The following is an 11,523-nucleotide window of genomic DNA, read 5'->3' as shown; positions in this document are numbered from 1 at the left end:
ATGGTGCTGTTCTTATATCTATCGGTGCGGGCTCTTATGGGCTGAATATTGTTGTAGTGGCGGACTGTGCGAGTTGGGTGGGGGGCTGCAGGTGGCAGGAGGTGGCGATGACGAGGGTGGTGCAGTAGTCCACTGCCAAACCTTTCCAGTGCATGGTGGTGGAGGTCACTGAGGGATGGCATTTCCAGGATGGAGAGAGCGTTGGTGTAGCCGGAGTATTCTGCGCCGAGCATGATTCTGCAGGCCCTTTTCTGTACCTTCTCTAGCTGACGTTGTTGGGTGGAGTTGAGAGAAGACGACCAGGCTGGTGACGTGTGTGTGTGTGTGTGTGTGTGTGTGTGTGTGTGTGTGTGAGTGTGTGTGTGTTTGTGTGTTTGGAAATACATATTTATATATCAGTGTATAATACATGAGTGTTTCGTGTAAACTTGCACTGTACAGGTGTCGCAGTATATAACAAACTGTAAGGTACTTCAGAAAAATGACTATTTCACCGCTTGTGCGATCGGTGCCAGAAGCTGTACAATACAGTACAGTAGAGTACAGTGGTGAGGGAGACAGTACAATACAGTACAGTGGTGAGGGAGACAGTACAACACAATACAGTGGTGAGGGAGACAGTGCAATACAATACAGTACAGTACAGTGGTAGGGGGAGACAGTACATTACAATACAGTACAGTACAGTGGTAGGGGGAGACAGTACAATACAATACAGTACAGTACAGTGGTAGGGGGAGACAGTACAATACAATACAGTACAGTGGTGAGGGAGACAGCACAGGTAGGAAGATAAGGTAAACAGACTATCAGTTATCTTAGAGGACCAATGGTCAAGTGGTGGCGCCGGTAGCAGCCTGCCCTCAGTTACAACCTGGTGTGTGATTAATGAGGCCACGTCCCTCACACTCCCCATTACTGTGAGCTCTATATGTTGAAGGTTTTATTTTCATCACTTAAGTGGCTGAAGATCAAGAAGAGTAGTGTAAAAGTGGGTCATCACCTCACCACGCCGAGGAAAAGTGAATAGACCTGAGGTGTTTGTTTACTGCGTCCTGTGTGAGGGGTCATCTAACGCCACGACAAGGAAACACTCTACCTGAGAAAACCTTTTGAGAAATATCCCGTGGACATGAAAACTTGTATATGATGGCACCTTCAAGACTGTGGCTGGTGCTCGCTTTTATTTTAGGTAAATACACAAAATATCATTATATAAATCTTTCCTGACCTTACTGATAATTGTCTTTACCGCGTGAGGAGTGTTTTGTCGTAATTAAGGCTTCTTACTACCAGCGACTTCTTGTTGTTATTGATGATTTTATTGTCTTTTGTATGTAGGATGAAATTTAGAATATTTGAAGTGGATTAAGTTAGGTTAGGTTAGGTTAGGTTAGGTTAGGTGAAGTGGGTGGGGTAGTTAGGGTCGGTTAGGTAGGGTAGGGTGGGTTAGGATAAGTAGGGTGTAGATTAGGTAGAATGAGTTAGGTTAGGTTAGGTTAGGTCGGGTTAGATTAGGTTACGTAAGCTAGGTTAAGTGTGACAATATATGGTAGGTGTTCGGTGGTGTTTAACAGGAGAGAGAGAGAGAGAGAGAGAGAGAGAGAGAGCATCCACAAAACAAAATTGAGTAATAACGGTGATACAAATACACCTTGGTGATCCCTGTGTGTGTGTGTGTGTGTGTGTGTGTGTGTGTGTGTGTGTGTCATTGTTTTTGTTGTTATTGTTGTTGTTGGTGTGTGTGTGTGTGTGTGTGTGTGTGTGTGTGTGTGTGTGTTTGTGTAGATACATATTTGAAAAGATTTTGTATGTTAACATCGTCTCTCAACTGGTGTTAACTGTTAACTGACCATATAAATTTAAGACAGTTTCAGGGTAATTTTAATGTCTGTTTCGTTAAAAGACTGAATATTTTTGTTAACCGACTGACTGTTTTGTTAACCGATTGACTGTTTTGTTAACCGATTGACTGTTTAGTTGATACTTTTTGTAAAAGTTTTGTTAACTGGCTGTGTGTACCAAGTGACCTTGTGCACACAGTAAGGAAGGTCATACGTGTGGCTTGGACACAACATATAAAGTATGTTTCTTGTGTGTATGTTTACGGTATTTGTTCGTATCTGGTGTGAATGAGTATGTATCATATGTGTACCTGTGTATGTACTATATGTTGATTACATATGTATATTGTGTACACAACTTTATATCACACTTGTACATATATATCTTGCTTACACGTGCATGTATATATGTGGTGCACCTGAATATGTATTGTTCCACTTGTGTATTTTTATACTCTTGTTTGCAGTATGTTATGTAGTGTACATTTGTATGTATGATGTAAATACGTGTATTGTATATTTGTGAACATATGTACTTATATGCATGTATGATTTTTTGTACATGAGTGTGTATTATGTAAAAAAAAAAATATATATATACAGTATATATATATATATATATATATATATATATATATATATATATATATATATATATATATATATATATATATATATATATATATATATATATATATAATTTTTTTTTACGGGGATTAGCCCACCCGGGCACAGGTCACTGACCCACATCGGGGCCTGAGGGACGAAATATAATAATAATAATAATAATAATAATAATAATAATAATAATAATAATAATAATAATAATAAAATAATAATAATAATAATAATAATAATTAATAAAATAAGTAAAAAGTATAATAATAATAAATAAATACAAAAATTAAAAAAAAACCAATCAATGGTGAGAAACGACAAGAGAAACAATTGAGACCCTGCAATTGTGTGTCAATGAGGCAGAAAGTCAGATCATCAACCTGGGACTTGGTCACATATGGCAGCAGGGTCTACCATTAGACAACACATTATGCTTCCAATATCTTCCCAGGCGGTAGTACCTCCCTGTTTGATAGCTGCCTACTACCATGTGTATCTTGTTTATGCGTCTGTTTGTTTTTTAAACAGTTGAGTGCATCATGTGAACCACTGCTTGTCTTTTTCCCCCCAAAATTATATCTTTAAAATAATAATAATAATAATAATAATAATAATAATAATAATAATAATAATAATTAACGGTTTATTGAAAGAGCATGGCAGTCGGAAGGCTGAAAATATAGTTACATAATTGGGGAATGGGTCTCGATTGCCTTCATAGGGTAAGGACGTGTGTAGTAGTCGCTGCCCGCTCACGCGGCCGTGGCCTCTTGACCATGGAGACAGCTGCCAGCCTGGTTTGTCGGCCCCTCCCCTTCCCCATCTCCTCCCCATCTGGATTTATCAACATCCTCCCACCAACAGTACAGTGCAAAGATTGACCTTCAACCCACAACTGATATACAAAAGTGATAATTTCAACTCGAAAGGAAGAAACAACTGTTGGAGCGACAATCAGTGAAGCTTGGCCATCCCGGTGGGCATGCAGGTATATTTCCTGTCGCAATTTAATGGACAGGTTGCCGGCAGTATTGCGTGTGCTAGAAGAAATAGCTGGAGAGCAATGTGGAGAAAAGTCAGTAGATGCTCGGGGCTTGCTACTTCAAATTGACTCGGAGTTTATTGCGTTTCTAGCAACGTTTAAAAAACTCTTGGGAGATACAAAATTCCTCTGACATTCTCCAGTCTTCATCGCTTGAACATAAGAACATAAGAATGGAGGAAACTGCAGCGGGCCTATTGACCCATACTGGGCAGTCCCGTTTACACCCAACCCCTATTGCTCACATAAGCATCCAACCTATGTTTGAAGCTATCCAGCGTATTCGAGTAAATGATGATATTTGGTAACTTGTTCCATTCATCCACTACTCTGTTTCCAAACCAGTGTTTACCTATTTCACGCCGAAATCTAAATTTGTATAATTTAAAACCATTGTTACGAGTTCGCTCCTGGTTGGATAGTTTGAGTACCTTTGTAATGCCCCCTTTGTTTAACCCTGGTATCTGGTTTCCCTGTTTACATCTCCTATACTGAGTACTTTACATTTATCCACATTGAATTTCATCTGCCATTTTTCAGACCATTCGAAAAATTTGTTTAGATCTTCCTGTAGTTTTGCGGAGTCCTCGTCAGATTTAATTACACGTCCTATTTTAGTGTCATCATCAAATTTACTTATGTTGCTGTCTACGCCGATATCTATGTTGTTTATGTATATAATAAATAACAATGGTTCAAGTACTGAGCCTTGCGGAACTCCACTAGTGACGTTGCTCCAATGGGATTTAGTGCCGTTAATGCTCACTCGCTGTTTTCTGTCCTGTAACCACGCCCTAATCCATTTTAGAATATCACCATTAATGCCATGAGCCTCCACTTTTCTTATTAGTCTTTCGTGGGGGACTGTCGAAGGCTTTGCTAAAGTCGAGATATACCACATCATAATTGTGCCCCTCGTCCACTGATTCGAAAACAGATGAAAAGAATGTTAATAGATTAGTTAGACATGAACGCCCGCTTGTGAAGCCATGTTGGGAATCATTGATCAACTTGTGCTTCTCCAGATGACTTCGAATAGAGTTTGAAATGATTGTTTCCAGTAATTTGCAGTTAATCTTTATGTTGACTCTATGTTTCTTATGTTCTGTATTGAAAACTTTTGTCAATCAAGTGACCCACTCCCCGATTTCACCATATGTAACTTATCACCTCTGTTCATTGTATATTTTCAGCCTTCGGGCTGCCATGTTTTCTTAATAAACCGTTAATTATTTATTATTATTATTAGTAGTAGTAGTATGTGTGTACTACCTTGCTAACGTATGAGTATGTGGGTGTGTGGGTTCGTACTTGGCTTTCTAATATACGCGACATACGTATATCTTGCTTACACATCTAAATATGTCACGTTCATGAGAATTTCTGCTACAGGTGTGGTGGTGACGGTGGGCCAGGCCGAACAGTGTACCAAGGACCAGTTCAAGTGTAGGGACAGCGGGGAGTGTATCAATTTTGAGTGGGTGTGTGATGACTTTCCTGACTGTACCGACGACACTGATGAATTTCCGCTGTATGACTGCTCGGTGAGTCTTAACTGCCACTTATAATAATAATTAATAATGATAATAATAATAATAATAATAATAATAGTAATAATATAAAAATGAAAATAAATATGAAAACATTAATGATGATGATAATGATAATAAACCAATCACAACAATGGGACTTACTAGAGGACTCAGTTAACAATAATTCCAAAAGATATCCATCATGTATGAAGCAGTGACTCACACAGCTTTGCCCCTCCCTCCCCTGGTTACACAGAACAAAGGTAATCAACCTGCTGTAGGAGGCGCTGATGTAGAGGAGGCGGTGGAGGTTGATGAAGTTGCTCCTCCATCATCACAGGATCAAGATGACGACCAACAACGTAAGTGTAATTTTCATTATTGGAACCCTCTTATTGTGTGGTGATGTGAAATAATAAATGATGGTGTGTATTGTGTTAGTATTGTGTCGTAGTATGTTTTCTAGTATCTCATATGTAGTATCACCATCATACTTAGCGAAATGTGATTAAACAGAACAATGTGTTTTCCTCGCTCATATTGTCTTGTAAAATGTTTTCAGTATAGGGTTTGAAGATTTTGTGATTATAGGTATTTTTCACTCTTGTATTAGATTGTTTTCATTGTATTTTGTTAATTCAGAAACAACAGTAGAGGGAATATGATTAATAATTTGTGTTTCTTCTCGTATACCACAGCTGCAGAAAATATACAAACTCCGCCACCAAGGGAACCCTGGGAAAGATGTGCCCTTAAGAAATGCCAGTGTGAGTATCCTTGGAGGCATCACGGGACCATTGGTGGGGGGGTTCAGGGGTTTCAAACAATATTTTGCCACTTTTGAACCTCTCTAATAACTCTTACTGAGGCAGAAATAACAAGCATTGCTCCTTACTCTGGCTGACGCTATTTGGTCAACTAGTGCGGAGGGTCCAAGCGAAGCGTAATACCGTTGAGTGGACGTAACAGGAGTCACCTTTGAATGTTGATAAAATCTGTACTTTAGGATTTACCCCCAACTGATACAATGGGAGAATGCTTCCAACTGTACCACCGAAACTACAACACAAGAAAGAACTAAAATATTCCTTGGAAAAATTATCCCTAACTGAAGAACTAAGAATGCATTAAACTAACTTCTTTTTATTTGGCAAAGATGGTCGGGTTAAAGTATGGAGATTTGATCATAACTATAGATGTAGAGTCTTACCATAATTACAGCAAATTGCAATGAACCTTTAAAAACCCATCATTGTGCTTTAGGTTAACTGTGTCTATATGAAATGCCCTTCCATCTCTGAGAACGTATTTTCTTTGTAGTGTAAGACAATTAGTGAAGTTCTCAGATGTTTAGGTAAGGTGAAAACAATTTAACTTACAACCCTTTTGAGAATGTGGACCCTGATACAGGTAAAGATAAGGTAGTAATTGACTCTTGACCCTTTAATACTCAAGTACTAACCTCATTCACCTGTACTGTAGATGATGATTCTCCTCGCTTCATGGGGCCAAATCTGAATCTAATGGTTGTTACACTTATCGTCTTTATGCTCGTATGTCTTTAAGAGATCATATCAGGAGTTCAAAGTTGATATGATACTGATTTGTAGTGTGTGTGTGTGTGTGTGTGTGTGTGTGTGTGTGTGTGTGTGTGTGTGTGCGTGTGGGTGTGTGTTACCGTATATATACAGTTTCTCCAAAATACTTGAATTTCTGTATTTGTTTTTGGCTAAGTATACAGGTTCAGAGTTAGCATAACATTTGCGTTTCAGATCTGTAAACACTCTGTATAATATAGACACACACACACACACACACACACACATACATACTTAAATAAATACTTAAAAATCACTTGTATAACGTATTAATTGTGGAAAATATTACGTACTTCAACATCTTCTAGTTATGATAAGTGAATGTATATAGTTAATGTTAAAATGTCATATATAATGGTAATGTTTTAGTGTTTTAGCTGAAGTTAACCAGTTCGATGCACCCTTACATTTTAACTGATGATATTATTGTTATTTCAGATAGTAATGAGAATAAATAATGTATAATTTAGGTTAGGTTAGATTATGTTATGTTATGTTTGTTTATTTAAGGTTAGATAATTTAACTTAAGTTGATTATGATAACTTAGTTTTGTTTGTTAACTTGGCTATCCTATGTTAAATTTCCGTTTCGTTTTGTTTTTACAGGGATTAACCCACCCGGGGCCTGGAGGGGGGGGGGTCGAAAATTTAATAATAATAATAATTCATAGTAAATAAAATTTATAAAAAAATAATAAAATAATAATGATAACAACAATAACAATAACCCTGTAATAATAATAACAATAAAAAACTATAAAGGAAAACAAATATTAAAACAAAATCAAAAGTGAGAAACAATCTATGTATGTTGCAATTGTGTGTAAATGAGGCAGAAAGTCAGAACATCAACCTGGGACTTGGTCACATATGGCAGCAGGGTCTACCATTAGACAACACATTATGCTTCCAATATCTTCCCAGGCGGTAGTACCTCCCTGTTTGTTAGCTGCCTACTACCTACCCATTGCTGTGATGTTAAGCTTTACCCCCATTATATACGTCCATGGATTATTGATATAATTTTTATGATCTCATGGGGGTAAAAATCATGTTTATTTTCCTGCGTTTGTACTTTTATGAGTTTCCATGGGTGCAAGTCTCTATTTCCCTGTTGTCTGCGGTCAGTGGGAAAGAAGCTCCGACTGGTGGACGGACGGACGTATAAATACCAGTATGTGACGCAGACGCAGACGGAGGTAGTGGGGTCTTCTCCGTCTGTCACCTCTCTTACTATGGACGCCAGCCTCGCTCTCAACGTGCTGACGGCCTGTGAAATGGAGTTAGTGGTATGGTCTCTCTCTCTGTTCTCTTGTTCTCATTCTCTCTCTCTTTCTTGTTTCGTCTCTTGTTTTTCTCTAACTCATGTTTACTCTCCCCGAAGAGTTTAATAATAATAAGTATTTTGTTAATATTATATATAATTATGACTACTAATGACTCCCTGTGAACCTGACCACCTCTAGTTACAAGTCTGTTTCACTAACTATTGAACAAACCTAATCTAACCTAAGGGGTACAAGAAATCATGGAAAGTGGATCCAAAATATTTAGACTTATTAGTTAGTAATGCAAATTTTATGATGTTCTGCACCTGAGATGCCTAGTTCATATTTCACCCACCCACTTGACCTGGTTTCGTTTAGCTGAGTGACTGAATCTTTCTTTGTAGGTTGAGAGAGTCGGTGTAATGTCCAGCAAGAGTGACAGTGGTGGACAGGAACAAACTGTGGAAGACACTGCATTTACAGCAGCCCTCACCAAAAACCCGTTAAGGTGAGATAACCAATGGATGTGTAAGTCACGTAAGTCCTGTTCCCAGTAAGTTTCTATATTGGACCATTCATAACATGCCTCATTTTCACAGAAGGCAATATAATGTAAATATACTGTTATTTACTAAAACAAAGCCTCAAAAGTACAGTAGGTTTATATAGCATGTATGAGTGCTGCATGAAAACACTGTTTTCAAACATTCATGAATACAGACTTCATTACTATTTTTAGATAATACAGTATTCATAACTTTATCAAACTAAACAATCTTCTTAACCAAATTTAACCAAACACAACCTAATCTAACCCTCTTAAACTAGTTTTATTAACCTAACCTTAACGTGTCTAATGTAACTTGTCTCAACCTAATCGAACTTCCCTACTACATCCTAACCTAACCTAATTGTATCTAACTTCCTTTCTTATCTGAATCTAACGTTTCTAACCTATTGTAATATAACATAACGTAACCTTCATTCACACAGATTCGCCTACCATGATGGAGTGGTGGAGGAAGTCTGCCCTTCACCAGACGAGGACCCAAGGGCATTAAATTTCAAGAGGGCTGCCATCTCCCTTCTACAGAACTCTATGGTGCGTCTGGACCTGGACCACCGCACACTGGAGGTAACGTATAACTTCTCTCTTGATCTCTCGTGGACACCTGAGCATTCTTCATCGTCTCACCTAACCTAACCCACAGCTGCGGTACAGAACTATTTATAACGGCTTAACGAATTTCTGTGTGACTTTGGCCAAATGTGTTTTCTTATTGCATCAAGTAGTAGACTTGATAGTTAGGAGACAATATCTATCTATCTATCTATCTATCTATCTATCTATCTATCTATCTATCTATCTATTTCTTCCCTCGCTATATATTCACCTGTCACTAAATCTATCCATCACTCTATTCATTTATCTGTCACTCTCTCTGTTACTCTATCTATCAGTACATTTTCATAGTCTATCCATCTCTTTTGTCATCTGTTTATCTATTAATCCGTATATATCTATCAGTTTATCGCTCTATCAGTCTATCCATCCATCTATCACAGCATTTATCTATTTATCCACCCATCATTCCATTATCTATCTATTACTCCATCTATCTGTGTCTAACCTTTCATTTAATTATTGTTATTGGTGAATCACGTCAGTTGTCTCCTCAAGATAAGAGGTGGAGGGTTTTGATAGCGTTGACAGTGACGCTGCTACCATGACCAGTGGAAACCCTCCATACGTTCTGGCTCCACTTAACATACTACACTGTCTGCCCACCAAGGCCGTGTTCAAGGGGGTGGGGTCATGGGAAACGGACCCCCCCTTCCCCACCGAAATTTCAGCATATTTTCGGAAATAGTGAACTTTTAGTATGTATGTAAATCTAGATTATCATAATTATGCTTCTGTTGGTGCTAAAAAGGGTTCTGTCAATTGCAGAAGGAAAGTATTTGCATTGTTGCTTTGGTAGACAGTGAAAGGAAATGCTAAGTAGATGAAATCATGCCACACTCCTTATAATGAAAACAATAGTTCTGTGTAGTCTCCAGCTAACACTCTGAGGTTCTTATGGTGGAATTATTGATGTTAAAGCAAACAGTAATGAAAGAATTCTCTGCTGAGGTTTCGTGTAAGTGCTGTATACTGGGGACATTACTGGAGAAATATCTTAAAACTAGAAGTAAAAACTACAATTCCTACCATTCAAAATTATATAATTAAGGCTTGTGGGTAAGTACTGTAGTTCAAGACCAGCTAGTGACGAGAATCAGGTCTGCAAAGTGTTTTACATTCCTAGCTGATGAGATGACTGATAAGAGTGATACAGCAGTACCTCGTGCGCAGAACAACTCTCACTGTGTGTCCGATACTGTGGTGATGTTTGTAGTGGAATTAGGGAAGATTTTGTTGAGTTTGTACCTATGTATGGTGTTACTGATCATTGTCTTGTCCAAGTAATTATGAGCCAAATAGAGAAATTGAACCCTGATCCAGAATAAAATTGTTGGCGAAGAGTGTGATGGGGCAGCTACCATGAATGGGCATTTGAATGGAGTTCGTGCCCATATAATATTACAGTATTTAAAGACTCTCTGTGTACACTGTGTAGCACATTCTCTAAATCTTACTGTAGCAAAGTCGTGCGCAACTGTATAGGAACAATTGGGACTATTTGGTTAGGTTAGGTTAGGTTAGGTTAGGTTAGGTTAGGTTAGGTTGAGCTGCCACAGGTTAGGTTGCCGGAAGCATTAGCTGGATTGGGGTTGGGTTGGGTTGGGTTGGGTTAGGTTGGGTTGGGTTGGGTTGGGTTGGGTTGTGTTAGGTTAGGTTAGGTTAGGTTTAATTTTAAGGTGAAATAAGGTGGTGAGGATGGGTAACCAGGGTATCGGGGCCGGGCGGTGGTGCTCATTATCCACCGTTGACCAAGAGAGATAACACAAGATAATCTGTTGGAGACTTGAGGGAGAAGTAGAGCCCCTTGTAAACCTGTGCTCTGGCTGCTGAGTGGGTTAATAACATGTTTGTTTACTCCAGCTCTTTAAACAACAACAACAATCACCACCACCACTACCAATAACAAGACAACTACCTCAATCACTACCACCGATCACAACAACAACATAAAAGTCCTGTCGTACATAACTGAGCCAAATGACTACAGTGTATTAACTAAGAATGAATTAAGTGAGATGTTTACAGTTGATTTGATTTTCTAGCCGTCGACAACTTGGGTCATTACGAGAGAGAGAGAGAGAGAGAGAGAGAGTGAGTGTGTGTTTGGGCACCTCAGCCACATAGAACTGTCCCAAGTTAATTTATGTCTTAAGGAATTCAGTACTTTCCAATATCTGTCTGTCTTTGAGTCTATTACTTGCTAACATACTATTTATATAATTCTTCTAAAATATGATTATTGACCCAATCGGGTGCTCTGCTGATTTTTTTGCTGATTATTGGGCACTCCCCTACATCCTTGTGTAAGGTGAAGCGCAGAAGCGTTTACGGCGCCCAACAGGGAAGCATACTAAGTTCATGCTTGCCTTTATGTCTCATGAGTTAAGGGCGTAGAAGCCTGAAGAGTCAAGGGCGTAGATGCCTGAAGAGTCAGT

The 11,523-nt window shown here is 38.6% G+C and overlaps 1 protein-coding gene across 1 annotated transcript in view; it reads left to right on the top strand.

The window, feature by feature from the left end:
• The first annotated feature begins 863 nt into the window (after positions 1–863).
• Positions 864–11,523, top strand: part of LOC121854469 — an 88,779-nt gene continuing 78,119 nt past the window's right edge. The window contains exons 1-7 of the mRNA XM_042349145.1: positions 864–1,192; positions 4,897–5,048; positions 5,293–5,398; positions 5,735–5,803; positions 7,763–7,923; positions 8,307–8,410; positions 8,896–9,037. Of these exons, the coding sequence (XP_042205079.1) occupies positions 1,147–1,192; positions 4,897–5,048; positions 5,293–5,398; positions 5,735–5,803; positions 7,763–7,923; positions 8,307–8,410; positions 8,896–9,037 (780 nt within the window). The 5' untranslated portion in view covers positions 864–1,146. The remainder of the gene's footprint in view (positions 1,193–4,896; positions 5,049–5,292; positions 5,399–5,734; positions 5,804–7,762; positions 7,924–8,306; positions 8,411–8,895; positions 9,038–11,523) is intronic.

Source organism: Homarus americanus, unplaced genomic scaffold (assembly GCF_018991925.1).
Source record: "Homarus americanus isolate GMGI-L3 unplaced genomic scaffold, GMGI_Hamer_2.0 scaffold53225, whole genome shotgun sequence".
Lineage (NCBI taxonomy): Eukaryota > Metazoa > Arthropoda > Malacostraca > Decapoda > Nephropidae > Homarus > Homarus americanus.
This window is presented reverse-complemented; position numbering and strand designations above follow the sequence as displayed.